At 43.3% G+C, this 27,814-nt stretch overlaps 1 protein-coding gene and 2 non-coding genes across 4 annotated transcripts in view; all 3 read left to right on the top strand.

The window, feature by feature from the left end:
• Ubap2 (ubiquitin associated protein 2) overlaps positions 1 to 27,814 on the top strand; it is an 86,869-nt gene that overhangs the window by 45,441 nt on the left and 13,614 nt on the right. For both annotated transcript variants that reach the window (XM_036178111.1, XM_036178110.1), the window contains exons 6-13: positions 3,173 to 3,250; positions 4,322 to 4,376; positions 7,991 to 8,094; positions 12,996 to 13,061; positions 15,345 to 15,397; positions 16,423 to 16,490; positions 21,295 to 21,484; positions 24,871 to 25,084. In XM_036178111.1, coding sequence (XP_036034004.1) covers positions 3,173 to 3,250; positions 4,322 to 4,376; positions 7,991 to 8,094; positions 12,996 to 13,061; positions 15,345 to 15,397; positions 16,423 to 16,490; positions 21,295 to 21,484; positions 24,871 to 25,084 — 828 coding nt within the window. The remainder of the gene's footprint in view (positions 1 to 3,172; positions 3,251 to 4,321; positions 4,377 to 7,990; positions 8,095 to 12,995; positions 13,062 to 15,344; positions 15,398 to 16,422; positions 16,491 to 21,294; positions 21,485 to 24,870; positions 25,085 to 27,814) is intronic.
• Positions 19,500 to 19,580, top strand: LOC118579041. Its single transcript, XR_004944408.1, has one exon. It is a non-coding gene; the product is annotated as a small nucleolar RNA SNORD121A (small nucleolar RNA).
• On the top strand, positions 21,607 to 21,687 carry LOC118579040. Its single transcript, XR_004944407.1, has one exon. It is a non-coding gene; the product is annotated as a small nucleolar RNA SNORD121A (small nucleolar RNA).

Genomic DNA, 27,814 nt, shown 5'->3' with positions numbered 1-27,814 from the left:
AAAAAACAGCCCAAATAATACCCATAAATCCACTTGTCATTGTACATTCCTTAGTCTAATCACTAATACTGGTCTGTTAGGTGCTGTGATGGGTTTCCTGTTAGTGCTGACCTGGCCTGCAGGTTGTTCATTTTTGTGTCCTTTAAGACTGGTTTCTGTTGGAGGTCAAGTGAACTGGGGTTTGGGTAGGTATAGGTTCATTCACTGATACATGAAGCTGTTTTTCTTCCCCAATTATAGATACTCATGCTATAGACACGGATTACATTATAAGAGATATGCCTTTAATCCCAGGCAAAGGCATGTGGATCTCTGTGAGTTTGAGGTTGATGCTGGTGTATGTCATAACTTTCAGGCCAGCTCGGGTTTCATAGTGAGACCCTGTCTCTTTCCCCCCCAAACAAACCTAAAGGAGATAAGTTCAATAGGCAGGCTTTTTGTTGAGTTTAACCTGGAGTTCTCTGAGCTCCACATGTGTGTGTTGGCATGTTTCCTGGGGTTCCCTATTTTTGACACCATTTTACTGGAACAGCCCAGGAGCCATTTTATAGTTAGTTTATTCCTTTGATATTTTATCAACTACTTGCTGTGTAGTGTAGAGACCTATGGAAATGATTAAAACAGATTTTTTTAAAAGGTTAGTAGCCTGGTGATGCCTGTAATCCTAGAATTTGAGAGCTTTTAGTAGGAATAATTGAGTTCAGGGCCAACCTGTGAAATCCTGTCTCAAAAAACACCCCCAACTTTTTTCTCCTCAGTCTTCATAAAGTTAATTAGAAGTTAATTAGACTATCAATATATGTCTCTGGCTTTAATAAATTCTTTCTCCAGCAGTGAAATTACAGACATCCAGCACTATGCCCTGCTCTAAGTTTTTGTTTGTTTTGTGTTTTTAAAGACAGGGTTTCTCTGTGTAGTCCCGGCTCTTGGAGCTCACTCTGTAGATAAGGCTGGCCTTGAACTCACATAGATCTGTTTGCCTCCTGCGTGTTGGGATTATAAAGGCATGTAGCACCTGTAGCTAGAATTTTTCCCAGTCCTATTTGGCTGTCTCACCCTCCGGCCCGCAGCTGCTCAAACCCAACCAAGTAAGCATACAGAGACTTATGTTTTTTATAAACTGTATGACCACAGCAGGCTTCTTGTTCTCTAGTTCTTATATCTTAAATTAACCCATTTCTATTAATCTATACTTTGTCATGTGGCTTGTGGCTTACCAGTATCTTTACATCTCGCTTGTCATGGTGGCGGCTGGCAGTGTCTCTCTTTCTCAGCCTTACACTTCCATGAATTCTCCTCTTTGCTTGTCCTGCCTATACTTCCTGCCTGGCTACTGGCCAATCAGTGTTTTATTTATTAACCAATCAGAGCAACACATTTAACATATAGAACATCCTACAGCAAGCACCACTTGTTTTACATTTAATTAAAATTATTTGTATCTATTTATTGTTTGTTGTATGCCATGATACACACATGTAGTAGCTCAGAGAACAACTCTGGGTTATCTCCTTCTCTCCTTCCACCATTTGGGTCCTAGGATTGAACTTGGTCATCAGGCTTGGCTGGAGCCTTTACCTATTAAGCTATTTCACCAGCCCTATTTTTAAATTTAGGTTAATTGGGTGATAGCATTAAGAATGAGAAGTTAGGTATTTTATGTAATAGAAAATGTATAATTTGGTGCTGATGATTGAATCATGGGCCTTTGCTTAAACTCTTACTTAGCCATATCTCGATCTCTTAAATATTACTTTATTTATTTTTTGAGACAGGTTCTCATTATGTAGCCCTGGCTGACCTTAAACTCACAGAGCTTTGTCAGCCCGTGATAGCCAAGTGCTGGGATTAAAGGCATGGGCTACCTGGCCTTATATAATACTTTAATAGTCTTATATAGAACATCATATGTGAGGAAATAAATTCAGAGACAGGTGGAGATTAGGGGAAGGGCTATGGTAAATTTAAGTGTACTGCAAAGGAGGCCTCACTGGGAGCTCATGGGGGTTTAGTAGCAACTAAAAAATGACGGGAGTTAATGACACGAAGATCTCCTGTCAAGGTTCTCTATCTATGGAGACATTAAATAAAGCCAGTGTGAATATGAGAAATAGGAGTCTGTGATTGCCTCATCTGGGTAGTACCTAAATGAACCTGTCTTTTATTTTACCTTTTCAAGGATACTGTGTGTGTCTGTGCCTGTGTCTGTCTGTCTGTCATCTATGTGGTATTACTGTTTTGTTTTCCAGCCTTTATTATTATTATTATTATTATTATTATTATTATTATTATTATTATTTTTATTTTGTTTCTCTGTGTAGTCTTGGCTGTCCTGGAACTCACTCTGTAGACCAGGCTGACCTTGAACTCAGACTGTCGCTTGTCTCTGCCTCCCGAGTACTGGGATCAAAAGGCATGTGCCACCAATGCCTGGTATTTACCAGCCTTTAACTTAACTAAGGAATAAATTCTGTTATTGTTGTTGCATAATGAATGTTGATTTTGTTGTTACTGTTTAAAGAAAATTTGAGATGAGGGCAGATCCTTACAGAGAAAGTAAAATTACCACGTTATTTATTTATTTAGATAAGGTTTCTCTATGTAGATTGGATGTCTTGTAGCTCCATAAATAGACCAGGCTGGCCTCATAGAGATCCTGCTTCTGCATCATGAGTACTGGGATTAAAAGCATGTGTCACCATGCTCAGCACCACATTATTTTAATTTCATTTTTATACCTGTGATTGTATGTGTGGCCATTCAGTTTTTTGTGGTGGTGTCGTGTCATGTGGTCCCTGTCGCCGCCGCCCCCCCCCCCCCCCCCCCCCCCCCCCCCCCCGCCACTTTGAGCCTGAGTCTCAGTGTGTTGCCTTGAATTCCTTGGTTCCACCATCCTAGTGATGGAGAAGTGGTTGGTCATGTGCTTCCAGTTTTGTGCCACTTTTTATTTTTCCGGCTTTCTAAATGTTGTTTTCATTCTAACCTGCTATTTGAGAGAGGGTCTCACTTGTAGACCAAGCTGGCCTTCAACTTATGGGGATCAGAGGAGCGTGCAACCATGCCTGGCTTTTTTTTTTTTTTTTTCTTTCATTTTGTGCTTGGTTTTGTAAGTGCCTAAAAAGTCTGGTACAAAGGTTTGGAAAAGTTGACATTTCTGCTTTTTCCTGTTTAGTCAAAGGTGAAGAGAATGGAATTGATTGCAACCAAGGAGACAAACCTTCAGAGCGCGGCAAGCGGCCCCGAGGCAGAGGTAAGGGAGAATGAACCAGATGGAATCCTGGGCACAAGAAAAGAAGGCAGGCTGGTGATTTGCTGGGTTTTGAGAATGTGTGGAAATGCTTTATGAATGTTGGCCTCTAAGATGTCGAGATGTAGCTACTGATGCGTAGTGATTTTGTGTTTTCATTTTACTTTGGTTCTGTTGTTTTGGTGTTGAAGATTGAGCCGTGTGCCTGTCCTTGATAAGAATGTATTCCACCACTGAGCTACACCCCAGACCCTAGAATCCTATTGTTATAGTAAGGTATGGTGGTTCCAGGTGTAATCCCAGCACTTGGGAGTCATGCAGGGCCTGGAGAGTTCTGTTATACTTAGACTGTTAACAATGCAAGAATAGCTTACCCTTTATTTTGGGGTTTTGTGGAGGGTTTTCTTTGTTTTGTTTTTTGTTTTTTTTTCTAGACAGTTTCTCTGTGCAACCCTGGTCATCCTGGAACTAATATGTAGACCAGGCTAGCCTCAATCTCAAGTGCTGGGATTAAAGGCATACACCACCACAGGGTATTATTTATTTAAAATGTTTCATGTGTATGGATGTTTTGCCTGCATGTATTTCTGTGTGCCATGTGTATGCAGAGTCTGTGGAGGGCAGAAGAGGGCATTGGATGCCCCTGGGGACTGGTGTACAATTGGTGTGAGCTGCCATGTGGGTGCTGAATGGAGCTGGAATTCCTCTGCTAGAGAAACCAGTGCTCTTAACCACTAGGCCACCTTTCAAGCGCTTGTGATTTTAATTTTTATGTTTTTGTTTTTTGAGACAGAGTTTCCCTGTGTAATAGTCCTAGCTGTCCTGGAACTCACTGCATAGACCAGGCCTCTGCCTCCCATGTGCTGGGATTAAAGCGCACCACCACCACCACCACCCAGCAACTTGTGTTTTTGTTTGTTTGTTTGTTTGTTTTTAAAAGAGTCTCATACTATAGTCTAGATTGTTTAGGAAGTCTCTATGCAGCCCTGATTGGCCTGAAACTCTCTGCTTGATTAAACATTCAATATATATATAAAAAAATACCACTATATTCGACAATTGTGTTTTTTAAAGGATTTGGACGTGGCAGAGGCAGAGGGGCAGGAAGGTTCTCTGCTCAAAGCATGGGGTAAGTTACAGCCATCCTATTGCTGTAGTTATTTTCTAGTTATTCTAATTTCTCTCCCTCTGACTTGTGTATAGTTAGAGCATTGCTATTTCTGTAGATATTAAATCAGGGCTCTGACCTTTGCACTGCTGGCAGTTTTGCTTGGAAAATGCTTTATTGGGATAGTAGATGTTCGGTACTGGATGCTTAGCATCATCCTCTCCTCTAGTGTAGTACCCCTCTCCCCGTGAAGTTACTAAAATGTCTGCAGACACTGCCAAATGTTCCCTATGGAGCGGGCGTGTGTGTGTGTAATTATCCTCAGTTGCCTAGTTGAAAGCCAGTGAAAGCCAGCTAAATCCAGTCATTGTGCATGAAATATGTTTATGTATAAATACTACTTTTATCCCAAATGATGGTAGTAAAGGCTGACCGTTCTAGGTAGGCGTCATAATTAGCTATTATTGTCTCTAGGATTTCCTTTTCTCATTGTTTGTTTTGTGTGGCAAGACAACTCAAATATCGAGCCCCGACCTTTAAACTCACAGCTTTTCTATTATTTCCCATTCCTCTGTGTTTTTTGTAACATTCCTATTTATTTTGTTCTTCATTAATCACCTGTATCATGATGCCTTATGGCTGTCCAGTTAGGATTGAATTATCTTATCTGTATTTTTTTATATCTATTGTGTATTTGTGAACATATGCATGGCGTCCATATGGAGTCAGGACAACTTTTGAGAGGCATCCTTTCCACCATTGTGTCCCATGATTGAATTTAGCCTGTCAATCTTGGCAGCTTGTGCCTTTACCTGCTGAACCATCTCACCAGTTAGGATTTTAATGAAAATACAGAGAGGTGCGGAACATTTCTTTAGCTATAGCTGTACATGAAGAAGACTATAACTCCATTCAAAGGCAAGGTTAGGACCTTGGAGAAATGGTTCAGTGGTTAAAGAGTACTTGTTGCTCTTGGAGGGGACCTGGGTTTAGTCCTAGCACCCAGCTGCCATAACGTGGCTCACAGCCATTTGTAACCTCAGTTTCAGGGGATCTGATGTACTTTTCTGGCATCCCTCTATGTGGCAGGGGCATGTGAATGATTGATATATATCATTCATACATACACACATACATACAGGTCAGACACTTGTACACATAAAATAAAAATGATGGCACAGCCGGGCAGTGGTGGAGCACGCCTTTAATCCTAGCACTTGGGAGGCAGAGTCAGGTGGATCTCTGTGAGTTTAAGGCCAGCCTGGTCTACAGAGTGAGTTCCAGGGCAGGCACCAAAAGCTATACAGAGAAACCCTGTCTCCAACAAACAAACAAACAAAATGTTGGCACAGACTCTTCCTTAATCCCCAGCACACCAAGGTAGAGGCAGGCAGATCTATCTCTGTATGTTCAAAGCCAGTTTAGTCTAGATAGCAAGTTCCAGAACAGCCAGAGTGACATTGAAAAACCTTATTTCAAAAAAACTGACTTCCCCTGAATAAACATGCCAAGCTTAGAGTCTGACATGAGGGAAGGAGATGGGTTAACTCTTGATATATTACCTCTCATTGGAAGTCTTTTAAAGATGTATTATTTTGTGTGTGAGCCTTGAGTGTGTATTTGTGTTTCATGTGCAGGAGGGTTCTTATGAGGTTTCCCTCTGAAATTAACAAGTTACACAATGCATTGATAGTGTTTGTCCACTCTTTTGGTCTTTGGAAATGGTTTCTCTTAGGTCCTGGAGTTCCAGGCCATTTTGAACAGTTTTGCAGATCCTGCAAGAGCAGCAAGTGATCTTAACCACTGAGCCATCTTGCTTGCCCCTTCATTGGAAATTTTTATTGGTGTTCTTTCTTGGCTGGAAAAGCTTCAGGTCTCATAACTACTTAGGATGCCAAAGACCAAATTATAGAAACTCGAGGACCATTTGTAAGAGTAGATAGATGATCCTAAAGTAGCCTTTCCTTTGTAGAAGAGATGCAAGCTTGGCTGGAGATGTAGTTAATAGAGTGCCTCCTTAGCATAGGCAAAGAGAGCCCTGGGTTCAGGCCCCAGCATACCATAAAACGGGAGGTGCTGGTACAAACTTTTAATTCCAGGAGTATTGTTATGAGGTATTCACCAAAGAAAACTACTCAGACATGCGTTCAAGCCAATAGAAAGTCTGTATTAGCTGGCCAGCAACTACTCCAGGTGTTTGGGACACATTGCAGCTCTGAGCCTTTGTCAGGCTGAGCTTTTTTTTAAGCACAAATACCACACCCTGGGTTGACATGCATCAGTTATCAAGAATAGTTAGCCAAAAGGAGAGCTACAGAAGCCAAAAAGCAAGGTTGGTACACTTAGGGTCTTTCCCAGAACTGTGGACTTTGGATCAGGTATTTGTTACTGTGTTGGCAGGTATTGCTGCCTGTGTGCTGTGTTCCAAGGCCTGAATGATACTTCCATTGTGGTATCAATTGTATTAGGTCTGGGGGCCTGTTAAAATATCAGAAGTTTAAGGTCGTCCTCAATTACATAGAGTTTATAGGCAGCCTGGGATACATGAGACAGATCCTATCTTCAAAAATGAAAAAATGGGCCGGAGGTTCATATCTCTTAATCCTAGTACTTGGGAGGCAGAGGCAGGCGTATTTATGCAAGTTTGATGCTTGCTAGCACTGCATAGTGAGACCCCATTTCAAAAGCAAGAAAACAAGACATTTTTTTTATCATTGTGTCTTAATGGTTAAAGGTGCTTGTTGCCAAAACGTGGCTTAAGTTCCGTCTCTGAGAACTTTTTGGAGGAGGGAACCTGTTCCTCAAGGCCGTTCTCTGATCTCTTTAAGTGTGCTGTAGCACATGTGAATCACCACACACTAAATAAAAAAAGAAAAAAATCTGTATCAGGCTGGTGGTGGTGGCATAAGCCTTTAATCCCAGCATTTGGGAGTCAGGCAAATAATCTGTGAGTTCAAGGTTACCCCTGGTTTACTTACTCAGTTCAAGGACATCCAGGGCTACATTGAAAAACAGTCTCAAAACAAAACAAACAAAATCTTCCTTATAGGGGCTGGAGAGATGGCTCTGCAGTTAAAAGCAAAGGACCTGGGTTTGATTCTCAGCACCCACCAGCAGTTTACAAACATCTGTAACTGCAATTTAAGGGAGGTCCTGGTCAGGGCACTTCCAAGTATGTGGTTCACAGTCCAAACACCCATACATGTAAAATAGAAATAAATGTTTCAAAATATCTACATCACATGCCTTTAGAGTTCGAGGCCATCCTGGTCTACAGAGTGAGATCCAGGGTAGGCACCAAAACTACACAGAGAAACCCTGTCTCGAAACACCACCACACCCAGAAAAAAATCCATATCATAATGGCTTAAAGAGTTAGCTGCCACCAAATACTAGGAGGAGAAGGCGGCGGCCTTTTACAGCAGCCCTTCCAAGGATCGCTTTGGCTGGCATGATGCTTGCTGTGTAGACCAGGCTGGCCTTGAAATCAGAGACCTGCCTGTGTTGCCTCCCCAGTGTTGGGTTATGGGTGTGTGCTACCACACCTGGCCAAATTAGAATATTTTTGTACACAAAATTTATTTTGTGATTTTTGAAACTTGCTTTAGTTTCTGTCTGTTTACTTCAAACCCCAGGACATTCAACCCTGCAGACTATTCAGAGTCTGCTTCTACAGATGGCTGTGGGACAAAGTTGGTAGTTTGGGAAGCTGCCCAGAATGGTACAGATGAAGGTCCTGGTAAGTGTTTCGTTTTTGTCTGAAGTCTTTGTTTTGTTCTATGTCTATATTTGAGAAATGGTCTTACTATAGCCTGAGTTGGCCTTGAACTTTCAGTGATCCTCCTGCCCTGTAGTCTAGAAGTCTGGGATTTCAAGACTTAGCCATCATACCTATCTTCAGAGACTTCTTAGTGTTTCTGTCTGTCTGTCGGGGTGCATGTGAGTTTGGGTTCCACATTCCTAGAGCAGTTTCAGGTGCTGTGATCTTACCTGACTTGGATGCTGGGGACTGAATGCAGGTCCTCTGGAATAGAAGCAGACATCCTTAACAGCCCCTAGAGATGGTTTTAAAATGGTTTGTTATCTGAGTATGGTGAGGCATGACCTGTATTTAGCTCCTTGAGTCCAAGTCAGGTATATGTGCTTAACCACTGACTGAGCAATCTCTCCTGCTCAGCCTTTCCTTTTCCAAATGAGATGAGGTCCTGTTTATATCTTAAGCTGGCTTTGAACCACCCATCTTCTTACCCCAGCCTCTGCAGTGCTAGAATGATAGGCAAGTGCTGCTATTTGCAGCTGGGAGGGGAGATTAGGATTCATTTTGTCTTTTACGTTTGCAGTGTTTTTATGCATGTGTATCTGGAAACCACATGTGTGCAGTGCTTGAGTAGGCCAGAAGAGGCCATTGGACCCTCTGGACTGGAGTTGTACTGGTGGTTGTGCAATGCCATTTGGGTGCTAGGGTTCATCCTTGGGTTCCTGGAAGAACAGCCAGTGCTCTTAACTGTAGAGCCATCTTTCTGATCCTAAGAGATAAGATTGAACTGCTTAGTGTTCTGGATGTGGCTGCTAAAATTTAAAATATGTTTGTTTGTTTTGCTTTTTTGTTTATTAAGACAGGGTTTCTATGTGAAGCAGTCTTGGCTATCCTGGAACTCACTCTAGACCAGGCCTTGAACTCACAGAGATACCTGCCTCTGCCTCCTGAGTGCTGGGATTAAAGGCCTGTGCCACCACTGCTGGCTGTGGTTTTGAGGCAGGGTTTCTCTGTGTAGTCCTGGCTGTCCTGGAACTTGCTCTGTAGACCAGGCTGGCCTCGAACTCAGATCCACTTGCATCTACCTATTGAGTAGCTGGCATAAAAGGCATGTACCACTATGCTCAGCTTTTTGAATTGTTTTCTGGAATATATAAGTCAGTAGTTACTAACTATTGGTTTACTTAGATGCCCTGGCCAGCAGGGTTTCAACGGGGGCAACCCACCTGTGGGAGTGAATGAAAGAACAGAGGGCACGAGAGACGATAGCAAGACAGTATTCTGATCAAGCCGCCAATCTTTATTTTCCTCCACATGGCTTATATAGCATAAGAGGGGAATAGGCAGGAAGGAGGGAAGGGGAAGGGACGTGGAAGGGGTGCAGAACGTGGGAGACATGCAGGTCCTGCAACTTCAGGAAGTCGGCTAAGGTCACTGGTCAGGGGCCATTTGTTCTGTTGCTAGGCTACCTGACCATGGAATGCTCTTTACATTCGGTTGCCATGGCACCTGACTGTGGAATGTTCTTATCTTTGGGAGCCTCTGGTTAGTAAACAGGTGTTACTGCTCTGGGGAAGGGCAGTGGGCTTATGACTTGTTCTCTGGCTTAGCTAGTACTTTCCATGGTTCATGTTTGGTCCCTGAAATCTTGGTCCCTAACACTTAGAGATCCTCTGATGACTAATTCTGATAGTCTAACTACAGAAGCTTTATTTATAAAAATATATTTTATACAATAAACTAACAGTGAATTAATTATAGCCCAATGCACAGAAGTTATAAATCTGAAAGCAGCAACCTTTCATGGTGGCACACAACTCTAATCCTAACATTTGAGCGGTAAAGGCAGGATGCTTTGGAGTTGAAAGTCAGCCTTGACTATGTGGTTAGTGTAAGGCTAGCCTGGACTATGTGAGACCCAAGCAAACACATTCTCTAATACATTGAACTATCTCAGAAGCCTAGCATAGTTAATGGTCTAGAAATGAATCTACAGAGATGACAAAAGCTATTTAGGAATATTTGTAAAGGCCTAGTATTTGAGCGTGGTGGAATTTAGGCTGAGGCAGGACTACAAAATTGAGGACAGCATGAAATCTGTGGTGAGACCTTGTGTCTTAGTCAGACTTATCTTTGTGATAAAATACCTGAAAAATAAGAGAGGAGTGATTTACTTTAATACAGTTTCAGAAGCTTCGATCTGTAATGGCTGACTTTTTTTCTTTTTTTAACTTTCTGAGACAGAGTCTTCTCTATATGGACAGGGCCTGCCTTGAATTTACAGAGCATCACCTACTTCTGCCTTCCAAGTGTCCTGATTAGAGCTGTGGGTTACTGTGCCCAGCCCTCTTTGTCTTCGTTTTTGTTTTTGTTTTTGTTTTCTTGATTTCATGATGAGGCATTAACATCATGACAAGCTAGGCATAGAGGAACTAGCTTGGTCACCTCAAGATAGCCAGGAAAGAGGTGGCTCTGGAGAATTTATTGCTCCCAAGGTTGTACCAACTCCAGGGAGCCACCTGAGTTCAGTTTCAGTCTATCCCAGCATATAGACCCCACCTAGGACCACCCCTTCCATACACGAGTCTTTTAGAGAATATGCCATATCCTAACTATGGTAGTCTGTCTTAGAAAGAGAAACCCTAAAACTTCTCAAAAATTACTAGTATAATTGATACTACTTACTGAGACATCAAGGGAAAGAATTGGTGTCATACATTATAGGTAATATCAGAAAATAGTTCTATGCCCTGGGGATGTAGCTCAGCTGTAGGCATGATGCCAACACCATTTCTTATAAGAGAAAGATAAATTTATATCAACAACTTTGAAGTTCTGAGTGCTTTTGTTACTGTAACATTTTGAACAAGCTGTTAGAAAGTATGGTAAGACAGAACAATGACAATATCATTTATCTTAGCAGTGATGGGTTTGCTTACCATACACAAAGCCCTGGTGCCACCACTACCAAAAGAGACTGGCTGGAGAGCTGGCCCAGCCATGAAGAGCATTTAATTGCTCTTCCAGAAAACTCTGGTTTGAGTTTCAGCACCCACACCAGGCAGTTTACCCTGCCTCCACCTACTTCCTGGAGGAACACATTCAAAAACGGGGGAGAAAGGAAGAGAAGTAAGTGTGTGTGTGCTTGCAAATACACATATACGGTTGGAATTTAGGTGTGCTAAAAGACCAGAGCCCAGTCTTGTGGAACACATTTATATTTCCAGCAACTTGGGAGACAGAATTGATGTTAGGACAGTCTGGTTTACCTAGAAGACTCTGTTTTTAAAGTCAAACAAACAGACAAACAAAAAGGGCTGAAGAGATGTCTCATTGGTTTAGTGCACTTGTTGCTCATATGGAAAATCTGGGTTAGAGTCCCAGCACTCACATGGTAGTTCACAACCATCTAAAAATCCAGTTGCAGGGGACCTGATGTCCTCTTTTGACCTCTTGGGCACCACACACATAGTCCATGCAGGAAAATATTAATAATAATTCAGTAATTTTTAGGGGCAGAGCAAGTTGAATTCTAATACATACATAATTGTAACCATAATTAAAATTGAGATGATATTTTTCTAGCAGTGATAAGCAATTACAGGTCAAGTAAAAACAGATCATGATTTAAAACTGTGGCATCTTTTACGGCTGCATCTAACATGCTCTGTGGTAGAGTGTGTTTCATGTGCAAGGCCCTGGGATGTATCCCTAGCATTGAAGAAGTAAAACGTACATAATGTATGTGAAAGACTGATTTATCTGTGGAGAACGGATAGCACAGTTTGTACCAAAGGGGGCATACTCAGGGTTCTGGAGTCAGCGTTCTTATTGTTGCTGCAACTGCCTTTTCCCAGGGTGCTGATAGGTAGCTTCAGCATGGCTTCCACTTCGCATCTTAGCAGGCTTTGCCTTCATTCTAAAGACATGGAAGTCGGGGTGGTGTCACACACCTGTAATCCCAGCACTCGGGAGGCAGAGGCAGGTGGATCTCTGTGAGTTCGAGGCCATCCTGGTCTACAAAGCTAGTCCAGGACAGGCTCCAAAACTACAGAGAAACCCTGTCTCGAAAAACAAAACAAAAAAACAAAAACAAACAAAAAAAGACATGGAAGAGAATTTATGATAATCCAAACATTTGTGATGAAACAACCAAGGACTCAAGAGCTTAATCTCAAATTACAGTGATAGGCAGCATGGAGCTAGCAGAAGCCCATCACGGCTTGACACGGTAGCCTAGCAGGAAGCGTGAGTCTTCTGTCTAGCTGACTGGGGCAAAGATTGTGACATTTTAGGGCTGTTCACCATAGTGAATAGAATAGAGCAACCCCGAGTGGGAAAACAGGCCCAAGTGAGGCCGACACACATTTCACAAAGAAGACACGAGCGAATCTTACCTGCTTTGGGCAAGACAAAGGTTATGTATACAAATCTCAGTGAGCATGAATCATTCAGAATTTGTGTGTGGGGGGGCATCTGTGTGTGACCATGTGTACACCTGCAGAAACCAGAATGTGGCACCATGCATCTTCCTTATTGCTCTCTACCTTTTTCTTATTGTGTGAGTGGGTGTGAGGAGGTCAGGAGACTTTCCACCATTGGATTCCAGGGATAGGCTCAGGACACCAGGCTTAACAGCAAGCCCCAGTAGTTTAATGTATAAATTAGGCATAGTAAGACTTAACAGTTAGAACTAATGAAGTCAAGTGAAAACCCTAAGATATACAGGAATGTGGTTGATGTTTTGTTTCTAGAATTTTCCGTTTAACATTTTTGGGCCTTGGTCTCTGCATGCGGAGGGCTGCTGTAATAATGAACTCTTTTGTGTGCTGACACTGCTTGTTTTCATATGCTGTAAGCCTTCCTTTTACTTTGCTCCACAGAAGGGAGAGCAAAGCCTCACAGCATATCTCAGGAGCTGCCAAATAAAAGTTCTTATGGACTCAAAGGTACGATGAGTGTTTGGTTTTAAAGTTTTGCATAGTTATGAATCATACAGGGCCGAGTGTGTCGTTCACTGGTAGAGTGTTTGAAAGCCCAGGTGTGCCCCCAGCACTGCATGAAGTGGGTATGGTGCAGGGGTACAGGTTGAAGAGTTTGAGGCCAGACTCAACAGAAAAGAAATAAACTTTTGAGCCAGTCAGTTAATGGTAAAGGCACATGTCCCCAATCCTGATGCCTTTATAAAACAAGTGTGTGCTTACTTTGTTCCTATGGCTCTTTTTTGTACTCCTTGCTCCTGGGCTTTTAGTTTTGATGTGATAGGACTGAAGCCAGAGTGTTGCATAAACTGTTCCAACACCGTACCAGTGAATTAGATTCTCAGCCAGCTCAACTCAAACATACTGTTATCAAAGTTACCCATATGTTTGGGGTATAGGACCAAAGATTGAAATTCAATTATTTGCATGAAATTCTTACTGTAAAGTTTGAATGTTCTAGAATTGTTAAAAGTCTGGGCTCAGTCAGGTGGTGGTGGCATACGCCTTTAATCCCAGCACTCAGAAGGCAGAGGCAGGCAGGTCTCTGAGTTTGAGGCGGGGCTAGTCTCCCGAGCAAGTTCCAGGACAGCCAGGGCTACACAGAGAAACCCTTTCTCAAAAAAACAGAGGGCAAAAAAGAGTCTGAGTTCCCCTCCTTCCTAGCCAGTGAGTGGCATTTTTATACTTAGGGCTATTGTACCACGTGCCTCTGGCTTTCCCACCTATTTCTCGACACACCAATTCATGGTTTCTCCTGCCTACAGCTATCATCACACATGATGTCTTCCTGCTTAGAAACAAACTCACTTTCTCACCTGATTATGCACGGCCTCTTTTTGTGTTAATTAATTTTAAAATTATTTTCCTGCTCCTCTGAACTTAGAGCAGGATGACAGTTATGGTAATGACATTGTGTGAACTTAGTTGGGAACTCAGTAATGTAGCCAATATTTTTTAACCTTGTTTTCTAAATCTGATAGCAATAATCTACTTGATATAGGGCCTGGCACAGATTTACATTAAAATAATGTTCCTTTAAATTTTTTATCTTCTCTTTAAAATGTAATTATATGCTCTCGTGGGTTCACATGGAGGCCAAAGTCAAATTCGGATGTCATTTCTTAGGAGCCGTACGTCCTTTTGTGTTTTGAGACTGGGTCTCTCACTTCGGAGCCTCCAGTAGGCTAAGCTGGCCTGCCAGTGTGCCTTGGGGAGCTTCCTGTCACCGCCTCCCAAGGATAAATATATGCCATCATGCCCAGCTTGTTTGTTTGTTTGTATGACATGTGCAGGGAAACATACCCAAAGTAAGCACTCGGAATCTGGTGGAGGACATGAGGTACCTTCCTCTACTGCTTTCCACCGCGTTCCCCTTAGACGGGCTTCTTCCTGAACCAGAGGCACACTGATTCAGCCGTGCTGCTGGCTGAGCTGGTATCCACCTGTCTCCAGTCCCCATCACTGGGTTGGGCATGCTCATGAGTTACTGGAAATTCAAACTCCGTTCTCCATGCTTGCATAGCCAAGTACTCTTCTTCTTCCCTGCCTCCCTAGCCCCTGAATACTTTTTTTTTTTTTTTTTTTTTTTAAATCATGGGTTCTGAGAATTGATTTCAAGTCCTCATACTTTCACAGTGAACACTTCACTGACCGAGCTAACTTTCTAGTGCCTCGTCTTACACCTGCTAGGCAAGCACTCTACGGTGAAGCTGTAACCTGCCCTGTGTTCCATTTTTATTTGTTTATTTTATATTGTTGGTTTGTCGCAGTCTTACTACATAGTCCTAGGTGTACTGCAACTGTGGCCTCGAACTCACAGAGCTCCCTCCTGAAGGGTATTCTACACATCTGGCTCTAGTGCTCAGTTGTAAAATAGTGTGTATCATAACGAATCAATCCATTGTTATTATTTTTTTCTTTTTTAGTATGTTTGCATTTTCTTATAGCAGAATTGCTAAAATATTTCTTAAATTGCAGCTTGAGGTATTAAATAGATTTAAGCATTTAGTTCTGGGTATTTTATATAGAATCATTTTTACTAAGATTAGAATAGATTTAAAGAAATCACGTTTAGCTCAGTGGTAGAGCACTTACCTAGCAAGCGCAAGGCCCTGGGTTCGGTCCTCAGCTAATCACGTTTCTTAGATTGTTAAGTAAATTACTAATGGGATGAATTATTTTTCTTGCATAATACACAGAATCATTGGTAGTGTGGTTGACCTGTGCTGGACCCTTTTTGCTCCCTTGCAGGTGCCTGGAAAAACTCTGTGGAAGAGTGGACAGCAGAAGACTGGACTGAAGATGTAGGTGTCTAGTGCCGTTTAGACTTTTCTTCCTCTCTGTGTCATGGCCGCTCTCAGAAAAAGCCCGGTGCTCTTCATCTCTTTATGTTTGCTGCTGCTGCTGCTGCTGCTCCCACCCCTCCTAGTCTCTCCCCCTCCTCCACCCTCTCCCTTACTCCCCTCCTCCTGTCTTCTGTTCCTTGCATGGCTTTTCAGCATGCGTTCCTCAGAAAGAAATGGCGCATCTTCAGTTTTTTGTTTGTTTGTTGAGACATTGTTGTACGTGGCCCTGAATGTCCTGGAACTCCAGACAAGGCTGGTTGAACTCATGGAGATCTTTCTGCCTCTGCCTCTGCCTCTGCCTCTGCCTCTCAAGTGCTGGGCTAAAGGTATATTCCACCACACCCAACTGTTTTTGTTTGTGTTAGTTACTTATTTGTTTTTTCCAGACAAGGTTTCACTGTGTAGCCCTGGCTGTCTTGGAACTCATTCTATAGACCAGGCTGGCCTTGAATTTACAGAGATCCTCCTGCCTCTGGCTCCTGAGTGCTGGGATTAAAGGCCTGTGCTACTACCACACAGCTTGTCTTTTTTTTTTTTTTTTTTAAGTTAGATATTTAGTTGGGGCGGGGAGAACTGAGCCTTCAAGCTTTAGGTCAAGGACAGACTTGGAAATTGATGCCTCGGGCACACATGGGCAGGCAAATGTCCACATAAAGTAAAAAATGGATCTAAAGATAATAAGCCTGTGACTTAAAATGGACTAGAGATTACTAACCACTGAAATGAAAACTCACCCTCTTCAGAGTGTCCTGCTCTTCAGCACTTTGACTGCTCTGTGGTGTCACAGTTGGACTCCTAGTACTTGAAGGCTGGTTCCTTGGTGTGAAGTCATTCCTGAAGGTGTACTGAGCCATGCTTGCCTTGCCTGGGGAGGTCACTTGATTGCTTAGCTGAGACACACTCTAGGTCACCAGTCGAATATGGCTCGCTTTTGTATTGTGCAGACCAAGAGTAAAGATTTAACTCTTGAACTTTCCATACAGCTTTCTGAAACCAAAGTTTTCACTGCTTCGTCTGTTCCAGCGGAGAACCACATCTCACCTGGGCAAAGGTAAAGCGTTTTTTCTGGGCTTTCTTTTTATCATGTTTTCATCCAGAGCATAATTGAAATTTTATTTGTTTAGGGCAACTGTTTGCGTGTTTTACTCAGATCTTGGAGTTTCTCTCATTCCTCTATCTAGCCTCTGTCTCCCCTGCCTGCAGCACTCCTGTTCACTCACATCTTAGCAGCATGTTCAAGGGTGATTGAATGACTTGTTGTTGGGATTTGTTAGCAGTTGGCAGTTATTATTCTTTAGTAAAGTTTTGTTTTTGCCCTTGAGACAGGGTCTTACTATGTAGCTGTTAGAACCTAGAGATCTTGCTGCCTCTGCCTCTGGAGTTCTGGGTGTATATTACTATTCCTTTGCTGAAACAATTTATTCATTTAAAGAATACACTTACTACATTAATTCTTGGTTTCTCCATGCAATCTATCCTGATTCAAATTAGTCTTTTTTTTTTTTTCCCCTGAAGCTAAGGACTGAACCCAGGGCCTTGTGCAAGCACTTTACCACTGAGCTATATCCCCAACCCCCAAAAACTTGTCATTTTAAATGTGTATATTAGTTATAATGTGCTAAATTCCAGAAAAAGAAGGCCTTTTGAGGTTAACATTCTTTGTGTATGTGAGGATTCAGGTGTGTAGAGGCTTGAGGACAGACAGCCTTGTGTTGTCCTTCAGAGGGCCTGTCCACCCTGAAAAGACATTGTTTTACATTTATTTATTTTTGTGTGTCTGTGCACATTGGTGGATGTGCACCATGCCCATGTGCCATAGCACTTTTGTGGAAAAAATCAGAGGAAAACGTGTGGCATTCACTTTTGTCCATCATGTGGGTTCCAGAGATCAAACTCAGGTTTTCTGGCTTGGCAATATCCACCTCTACCTGATGAACCGTCTTGCTATGCCCAGTTTTTTTGGTTTTGGAGATCAGTTTCTCAGTGGCTGGAAACTGTTAAGGAGGCTAGGCTGGCCTTCCCAACATGCCTAAGAGTCAGTCCATCTGTCTTGTCCTCTCCAGTGCCACCAGGCCCTGTATTTTTCATACAGAGTTTGGAGATCAAATTCAGATCCTTAGATTTGCTAGGACATCTCTTGACTGATGGTCTGTGCAGCCCTGATGCTAATAACAGTCTTTAACCTGGATTGGATGGTCAGGCTTGTGATCCCAGCCTTCCAAAGGCTGATGTTGAAGGGTCATGGGTTTAAAGATAATGTGTGCTGCGGGCGGTGGTGGTGCTTTAATCCCAGCACTCGGGATGCAGAGGCAGATCTCTGTGAGTTCAAGGCCAGCCTGGTCTCCAAAGCGAGTTCCAGGAAAAGCGCAAAGCCACACAGAGAAACCCTGTCTCGAAAAAACAAACAAACAAACAAGATAATGTGTGCTATATAGTAAGACTGGTCAAAAATGAATGTATATGTTGCGGAATTACCTTATTTATTACCTCTTCATTATTTTGCTATGTTGTCTAGGCTGGCCTCACAGAAGTCCTACTGCCTCGTACTTCCCCTAGGCTTACAGATGTGGGCCACCATACCAGGTTTTAGCTGAATTCTTACAGAATCATACTTTTCACAGTAATTCTGAACACCTTTGAAAATGATTTTAAGCTGGGCAGTGGTGACGCATGCCTTTAACCCCAGCACGCAGGAGGCAGAGGCAGGCAGATCTCTGTAAGTTCAAGGCCTGGTCTACAAAGCGAATTGCAGGAAAGGCATAGAGCTATTCACAGAGAAACCCTGTCTTGGGAAGAAAAAAGGAAAGAAAATGATTTTAAGGGTCTGTGTGACTGACTTCTACTATGTGTTCTCTGACCTTAATACAAGCATGCAAACTAGCATATACACATGCTCTAAAGGTATTTAATTTTAAAATAAAAAAAATTTTAAATGCTAGAAGGCAAGTTTGAATCTGACTTCTCAAAACCAAGCTAGATGAGACAGTTAGAACTTTATTATAGGAGAGAGAAAAGGTGCATACACCTCCATTGCATTTATGACTAAGTGAAAAATGACTAATTTTACTGGTGGCACTTTAATTTCTTAGAAAGATGATTGAGAGAGCTAGAAGGGTGGATCAGTGGTTAAGAGCACTTATTCTTGCATAAAACCCAGTTAGATACTAGCACTCCCACGGCTGCTCATAGCGGTCCCTAACTCTGGTTCCAGGGACCTGTTTCCCTCTTCTGATCTCCATGGGCACCAGGCACACACATGGCACACAGATGCCCCTGCACGTGAAACACCACGTAAAATGAATAAATATGAACAACAAGATAATGGAGTTAGGCATGATGGGGAATGCCTTTAATCTTAGCGTTCAGGAGTGGGAGGCAGAAGGATCAGGGGTTCAAAGCATGGCTTACATACAAAGTAAATTTGAGGCTGACTTTGACTACCTGAAACCTTATGTTAAAAAACCCAGACATATCCAGGCAGTGGTGGCGCGAATGCCTTTTAATCCCAGCACCCCAAGGCAGAGGTAGGTGAGTTGGAGGTCAGCCTAGTGTACAGAGTTCCAAGACAGCCAGAGAGCTGTTACACAGAGAAATCCTGTCTTGAAAAACAAACCAAAAACCCAACGAAAATGGTAAACAACAAAACACACAAAAAAAAACAAACAAAAACCTTGCTGTTTTGGACAAGCCAATGTCTCCCCAAATGCTCTGTTCAATACAACTAATCAGATGGCCCTAGGGGCTGCAAACCCCACTGCTGCTAGGGACTGTTATCCCTAGAGTTTGGTCACCCCTTCTGTGTCAGGATGATGTGCGTTTGTGATCAGGTCTCACCTTGTAACCCTGGCTGTCTGGGAACCAAGTAGACCAGGCTGGCCTCAAACTCAGATCGTCCTGCATCAGCCTCCCAAGTGCTGGGATTAAAGATGTGCACCACCATGCACAACTTCATTCAGTATGGGGGTCTTCAGGGATGCGCCCATTAGCAAGTCATCAAGACTTCATGGCTCACTCCTTGCAGCTTCTCCTGACAAGGAGTAAAATATGGCAGTAGACCCTCGTCCAGGAAACAATGATGTGATGATTTCCAAGCACATATCTGATGATTCCGTGTGGAGCTCAGCCACTGAGTTTCCTGGGCTGAGATCAAAACTTCTTCACTTGTCAATCAATGAGCAGTAACTGGGATGAAGGGGTCCTCCTCCTCCTCCTCCTCCTCTTCCTCCTCTTCCTCCTCCTCCTCCTCCTCCTCCTCCTTGTGTATGTGCATTTGATTTTTATTTTGGGGTGTAGGTGTGATGTGCTCCCACACGAGTGCAGGTCAGAGGACAGTTCATGAGCGTTGGTTTTCCCCTTTCCCCATGTGGGTCCCTGTGGTTGAACTCAGGCTGTCAAGCTTTGGTGGCAGGCGTCTTTACTCTAAGCCACCTCATTGGTCAAAACCCCGGACTTCTTGTATTTCCTTTTATTTATTTTTGAGACAGGTTCTCTCTACGTAGCTCTGACTTTCCTGGAAGTAACTTTGTAGACAAGAGATCTGTTTGCCTCCTGAATGCTGGGATAAAAAGTGTGTGCTACCATGCCAGGCTGGAGTGCTTTTACAGAAGATCCTGCAGTAATGGTTCTCACTTGAGTCTTACTAACCTTTTGGAGTAGAAATTGCTTTGATTCTGGTAGTGTTGCAAATTTTATTAGCATTATGTGTAATATACATAAGTGGCTTGTATCACTGCAGTTGGGATATCATGTATTAGAACACTAACTTAGGTTTTAGATTATTAGCCTCAAAATTGAATTGGTTTCAGGAGAGTACAAATGGTTGTGTATAAGGAAAAGAACACGGGCTAGTAGCGTTATCTGTAGGAGGAAGAAAGCCTGAATGATTTAGCTTCCCAGACCCTGTTTCACTGGTGTGGTGAGAGAACTGTTGGGGCAAGCCTGTGAAAGGACTCAGGAGTACCATGCCGGGCAAGCCTTTTGCAGCCCCCACTCTCCTGGGTAAGTCATCCGTGTGGCAGGCAGCGGGTAGCCCAAACTTCATTCTTCTTGAGGCCATGCTTTTGGGCAGGGTGTTGGGGCCATTATGAGATACTTCATTATACTGGGTAGTTGTGTTGCATGCCTTTACAGGCTGATCTCTGTGGGTTCAAGGCCAGCCTGGTCTACAGAGCTAGTTCTAGGATAGCAAAGACTACACAAAGAAACCCTGTCTTGAAAGTCAGTGTTAGCTTGTTATTCCTTTATTATTAACTATTTTAGAGAGAAAAAATTATACATGGCTAAATGTGTTATGGGATAGAATACAGAGTTTATATGGATATTTAAAATAAAATTAAGACTTAAAAACTTCTACCATGGTTGAGGTCTTGATGCTTTAAGAATATTGATTCACTGTGTTTTAAGAAAATAAAGCTGTAGGTGGTGGCACATGCTTTTAATCCTATCACTGGGGAGGCAGAGGCTGGGGGACTCTTGAGTTAGAGGCCAGCTTGATGATGTTCATAGTAGCACTCTTTCTCAAAGCATACATAAATGAAAATGTTGAATAGAAAAAACAAAAAGAAAACTGAAGAAACATGAGCTCAAGCAATGGTATCTGTAAGACATTGCAGTTCCTCTCGGGGTGTCATCGGAACCCCTCAGTGCCTGTTTCTGAGTTGCAGTTCTCTCTGCCTTTGTAACCTTTTTGGTGACTGCTCAGCTTCTCCTTTAAGCTTTCTGAAAAGCCATTGTCCAGTGGTTTTGCTTATTCAATCTCTGGCTAAATTTTCTTTATATTGATTTGCTCTCCAGTTTGCTGACTGGTATGACTTGCTCGTGACAGCTAATTGCTCCTTTGTCTCTCATCTGCTTAGCATTGACCTGGTGGCCTTGCTCCAGAAGCCTGTCCCTCCCACTCAAGCCACAGAAGCCAGCTCCTTTGAAACGTCCCAGCAGCAGGGCTTTGGTCAAGCGCTCGTCTTCACAAATTCTCAACACAACAATCAGACGGTACCAGGGACTGGTAGCTCCACTTCTGCCAACGCCTATCCACCTCAGAGCTTGGTAACTCATTTTATTTCAAGTGGGGGTCTTCAGGGATGTGCCCATTAGCAAGTCATCAAGACTTCATGGCTCACTCCTTGCAGCTTCTCCTGACAAGGAGTAAAATATGGCAGTAGACCCTCGTCCAGGAAACAATGATGTGATGATTTCCAAGCACATATCTGATGATTCCGTGTGGAGCTCAGCCACTGAGTTTCCTGGGCTGAGATCAAAACTTCTTCACTTGTCAATCAATGAGCAGTAACTGGGATGAAGGGGTCCTCCTCCTCCTCCTCCTCTTCCTCCTCTTCCCCCTCTTCCTCCTCCTCCTCCTCCTTGTGTATGTGCATTTGATTTTTATTTTGGGGTGTAGGTGTGATGTGCTCCCACACGAGTGCAGGTCAGAGGACAGTTCATGAGCGTTGGTTTTCCCCTTTCACCATGTGGGTCCCTGTGGTTGAACTCAGGCTGTCAAGCTTTGGTGGCAGGCGTCTTTACTCTAAGCCACCTCATTGGTCAAAACCCCGGACTTCTTGTATTTCCTTTTATTTATTTTTGAGACAGGTTCTCTCTACGTAGCTCTGACTTTCCTGGAAGTAACTTTGTAGACAAGAGATCTGTTTGCCTCCTGAATGCTGGGATAAAAAGTGTGTGCTACCATGCCAGGCTGGAGTGCTTTTACAGAAGATCCTGCTGAGATAAAAACTTCTTCACTTGTCAGTCAGCAGTAACTGGGATGAAGGGTCCTTCTTGTTAATGATTTTTGAAAAAACTTTTCCTTCACTTCTATTTATTATGAGTGTGCTTGCGGGTAGGCCAGTGTGTACACCACGACCCTCTTGAAGAGGTCAGAGACAGCTTGTAGGAGTCAGTTCCCACTCTATACTGTGTGGGCCATCTTGGCAGCCCAAATGGTTATTTTCCCCTAGATTTCATTTCAAGGTCTGTTTCTGTATTGAATATGTTCTAAAATTTTTCTTTTCAAATTGAATAAAATGCAGGTGTTTGTCTTATCTGTCCAGGTGTTCCTACTTGGCACTTCTCTTCCCTGAAATACACTCCTTTCTTTTAAATTGCCAAAGTAATATGACAGAGGTCCTCACTTCAGTATGTTTTCCTTAAAATAGTGCCACCCACTGTTAGAGAGGCACAGTGACTGTGGCTCCTCAGTGCTTTTTTTGTTTGTTTTTGTTTTTCGAGACAGGGTTTCTTTGTAGCTTTGGAGCCTGCCCTGGACTAGCTCTGTAGACCAGGCTGGCCTCCAACTCACAGAGATCCACCTGGCTCTGCCTCCTGAGTGCTGGGATTACAGGTTTGTGACACCACTGCCCGGCTATTCCTCAGTGCTTTTGCAATGACTTCCATTGGTTAGGAAGAAGAATTCTGGGATTGGTAGTGAAGAAGACAGGCAGGTGGGGCTGTAAGCTTGGAGTGCAGCCTGTGGAGGAATGTAGCTCCAGGAAGATGGCTGAAGTCTGTTGTAATGCAAAGTAAATACAGAGGGAATCCTAATCAGTGTGCTTCCTCTGCCTTCCCATTAGCTGCTGATCCAGTATTTCTCACCTCTAGAGTCTCTTCTTGGTCACTGAGTCCAAGATGGAGCTCGACCATCAAGTCTGTTTACACTAGAATCAATAGCTCAAGACACTATAGTGAAAGCTATTTAGCATTATATTGGAGCCGTGGTTCTAAAAGTTGCTACTATTTATAATCCTTGGTGAAATTAAATAAACAACAGTTTACTAAGAATAGTAAAAATAGGCTAACATAAGGCAGAATGAGACAGTGGTATTAGGACTTGGACTCGGTATCTTATTGGTTCTGTGAAGTAGATGGAATTGAGACTTACTGAGTGTTACAGAGAGCAAAGCAGTGGTTGTAGAGAAAAGGTATTTGATAATAGTAGCTGGTGGATGGATGGTGGATGCTGTGTCAGTGAGAAGAATAGCCCTTGGGTAGACTTAAGCCCGATGGGCTTGAGCAGGGCTTTGAAGGCAAAATAACATTGGCACAAATGTGCTAAGAGGCAGGAGCTGTGATTGATGGCCAGAGCTGCCCATGACCTAGTGTATTTTTCTCACAGTAGAGAACTCTGAATTTTCCAAGTGGCCTGTTCCACACCTTAGAATACCGATAATAGTCAGGCATGATGGTGCATGCCTTTATCTCCAGCACTCAGGAGGAAGAGGCCCAGTGATCTCATGAGTTTGATTGCCCCCCCCCCCCCCCCAATTTTTTCCTCTCCTTTGATTTAACTTCTGTAAGATGCACACACTCAGGCTGGAAAGATGGCTCAAAAGTTAAGAGCACTGATTGCTCCTCCTGAGGTTCTGAGTTCAATTCCCAGCCACCACATGGTGGTTCACAACCATCTGTAATGAGATCTGGCGCCCTCTTCTGGAATGCAGACATACATGCAGACAAAAAAAATAGCCTCTGGAGGAGGGAAGCATTGTTTTTTGTTTTTTCTTACTTACAGAGAATGATTGGTGTTCTTGGTCATCTGAACAACCTGAGCATAGTACTGTTGGGGCATTTCCTCAGCTTCTGCATGTTTCAGTGTCTGGCATTAGAATGTGAGCTTTCGACATTCACTTCAGTTGAACATTGCAGGGAACGCTCAGAACTGACCTCTGCTATTTCTGTCATTCAAGATCACTACTGTTTGCAGGTTATGGAAGTTTTGTGTTTGGTCTATCCAGCATATTTTTGTCATTTAGTGGTTTGTTTCTTAATAGTTTATTTTTGGATTGGAGAAAAGGCTCAGATGCCGGGCGGTGTTGGCGCACGCCTTTAATTCCAGCACTCGGGAGGCAGAGGCAGGTGGATCACTGTGAGTTCAAGGCCAGCCTGATCTCCAAAGCGAGTTCCAGGAAAGGCACAAAGCTACACAGAGAAACGGTCTCAAAACCGGAGAGAGGGAGAGAGGGAGAGAGGGAGAGAGAGAGGGAGAGAGGGAGAGAGAGAGGAGAGAGAGAGAGAGAGAGAGAGAGAGAGAGAGAGGGAGAGAGAGAGAGGGAGAGAGAGAGAGGGAGAGGGAGAGAGGGAGAGAGAGGGAGAGAGAGAGGGAGAGAAGGCTCGGATGATAAAAAGCAGTTACTGCTCTTACAGAGGACCCAAGTTTGATTCCCAGCACGCATGAATTAAAAATAATAAATGGATACTCATAAATAAAACAATTTTTTTCAAGGTTGTAGTACATGTTTTGTTTTCTAAACCTCACATCAGAACCAGGGAGGAACGTTGCTTTATTTTGTTGATTGTTAAGGCATAGTTGCATTTTCACGGACTGTTCTCTGAAGCCAGTTTTGCCTGTTCAGATGATCCAAGGTGCAGTGTTCTAGACCACTGTTTGCAAGCCTGAAGTGAAAGAAAGCTCAGGGCTTGCTCTCTCCCTGTCTTCACAGTCATCCGTCCTGGGCTCAGGGTTTGGAGAGCTGGCACCATCAAAGATGGTGAACCTCTCCAGCTCCCAGATTCTAGACAAGTTGAAAGCACCCAGTTTGAGCCCGTTCGCTGCCACGTCAAATGCACAGCAGAACAGTACAAGTCCCCCAGCCACTACTGCTTCTTGGGACCTCAAGCCTTCAGCATCCCAGTCCTCAGTCCTCAATCATTTTGGTAAGTATATTTTCTGTGCTGCTTTAGTATAATGAGTCGTTCAGCAGAACATGTTATATGTGAGCAGTATGGAGGAACTCTTAAAATCCATGCAGCTTTGGAAAATGGAGTTAGTCGTCTTACTGTCCAGTGCCTACATTTCTTTATTGTACAGTTAACAGGAGTAGAGAGATTCCTGGCTAGAAGGGCAGAAATGGTGTATGGTGGTTCATGCCTGGAATTCCAACAGGCAGGAGAGGGGAGGGAAGAGGATCACCACAAGCTTGAGACCAACCCAGTACAGAGGAAGAACCTGTCACAGAAGCTGCTGTGGGCCTGCTTGTTAACATGCCTTGATCTCCGAACTTGGGAGGGAACTGGTCTCTATCAGTTAGATGAACTCAGCTGGTCTGAGTTGCAGGGCTATATAATGAGAGCCTATCAAAAAATTAAAAATAACAAGAGGAAAACCAAGCAAGTGGGACTAGAGGAGTGAAAGAGCGGGTCCTGGTTGGTCTTTCAGAGGACCTGGGTTGGAATCCCACCTTCTCCGTGGCCTTGCTCAACAACCGTCTGTAGCTCCAGCGTCAGGTAATCAGTGCCTGTTCTAGCCTTTGTGGGCACGTCACACAGCGCACAGAGCAAAAGTATAATTACTTAAGCAAGTAGGGAACCAAACGAAAAGACAGAAGGTAAGTAAACGCGTGCTAGGGGAATATGAACATTAGTTTGCAACACTGACTAAAGACGCCTTAGAGTAATATGGAGTGTCACGCAGTCACTTTCTAAGGGTGTTGGGTACAGCTCAGAGGTAGAGTGCTTGGTTGCTGTGTGAGGCCCTGGGTTTTAACCACACACTACAGAGGGAAAGAAAGCCCACCAGAGCTAAGATGCATCCTCATTCAGTCCTTTGTGGAATCCAGCATGATTTGGTCAAGCTTTACTTTCTGCTATAGAGGGAGCATGTGTAAACTTGATGTTTTCTGAACAAAACTCCACTGAAGTCATTTCCAGTTACAGTCCTGTCTGTGAAAGCTTATATAGGAGAGGACAGAGGGGTTGCTTCATAAATGACTTGCCGTGCTCAAAAGTAATGTCTGTGATGGCTACTCCTTTGGCTCTCTTGGAAGCTGGATTCATAGCCACCCTCTGTCTGACAGAGCATGATTACAGATTTGCTAAGGAAACGTGTTAAGCACAAACCATGCTTGTCTAGACATCCTAGGACAGCAAGCTACTCTTCCTGGTTAATGTGTTGATGCCTTGTGCCTTCCACATACAAACGTTGATGCTGGGTCCAGCTAGCATTCAAACATACCATCAAATATTATCAAATAGCGATAAGCCTCTTCTGTTATCTTTCCCTTGCATAATTAATAAATAAGTTTATGGATAGAAGCGTGTTGTTTTGTTTCCATGTTCTCTATGAAGCCTAACTTTTTGGTACATGCCTCATTCTAAGTTGAAAATGAACTCATTTAAATAGGATGTGCTACTTTTATTTTAAAACAGGGCTGTGTTGCTCAGGCTGGCTTTAGCACACAACACTCCTGTCTGGCCTCTGGCACTCTAGGATCATAGGCATGCATCCTAACACTAGGGGAGTTTGCATTTCTGTTCTGTTTGGTTTTTAGCAGGGTTTCTCTGTGTAGCTCTGCCTGTCCTGGAACTCGCTCTGTAGACCAGGCTGGCCTCAAACTCACCTGTCCCTGCCTCCCAAGTAATGAGATTAAATGTATATACCACCATCACCTGGCAGTCTGCATTTCTTTTTTTTTCTTCTTCTTTTTTGGTTTTTTGAGGCAGGGTTTCTCTGTGTAACTTTGTGCCTTTTCCTAGAACTCACTTGGTAGGTAGCCCAGGGTGGCCTCGAACTCACAGAGATGCGCCTGGCTCTGCCTCCCGAGTGCTGGGTTTAAAGGTGTGCGCCACCACCGCCCGGCTGATTTCTATTCAATAAAACTAGAAAAGGTTTTTTGGGTTTTTTTGTTTTGTTTTTTAATTGTAATTGGAGCCTGGCAGTGGTGGCACACACCTTTAATCCTAGCACTCAGGAGGCAGAAGCAGACAGATCTCTGAATTCAGGGAGAGCCAGGTAGGTCTACACAGAGAATCAATCTCTCTCTCTCTCTCTCTCTCTCTCTCTCTCTCTCTCTCTCTCTCTCTCTCTCTCCTGCCCCCAAATGCAATTGGCATGTTCTAGTAATTGATCTAGTTGTATTGAGAAAAGTATACTAGATTCATTCATTACCATTTTGTTTTTATAGCTTATCCACATAATACCAGTATGAAAAAAATAGACTGTATACGCTGAGTTCAGTGCTCTAAAGATGAGGGACGATGCTCTCTGCACATTAAAATGAAGGAGCCTTTAATCCCAGCACTCGGGAGGCAGAGCCAGGCGCATCTCTGTGAGTTCGAGGCCAGCCTGGCCTACAGAGTGAGTTCCAGGAAAGGCTACACAGAGAAACCCTGTCTCAAAAAACAAAAAACAAAACAAAAAAAGAAGCAACCTCTGAAAAGGAAATAAAGATATATAATTACGTCTGTGTGGTTTTTTGATAATCAAGAATGACAGCAGCAGGGGAAGAGTTGTTTGTTACACATGTTCTTTACAGCTTGTGATATTACACGTAATGTGTAGAAAGAAAAGTAGTTTTTAAAGGTAGGTACCAAATTGATGGCTGGGGAGATGGCTCAATTTGTGCAGTACCTGCTGTGTGAGGAGGAACATCTGTGCTTGGCTTCTCA

Source organism: Onychomys torridus, chromosome 2 (assembly GCF_903995425.1).
Source record: "Onychomys torridus chromosome 2, mOncTor1.1, whole genome shotgun sequence".
NCBI classification, from domain to species: domain Eukaryota; kingdom Metazoa; phylum Chordata; class Mammalia; order Rodentia; family Cricetidae; genus Onychomys; species Onychomys torridus.
Note: the sequence above shows the minus strand (reverse complement) of the source record. Positions and strands in the feature narration are given on the sequence as shown.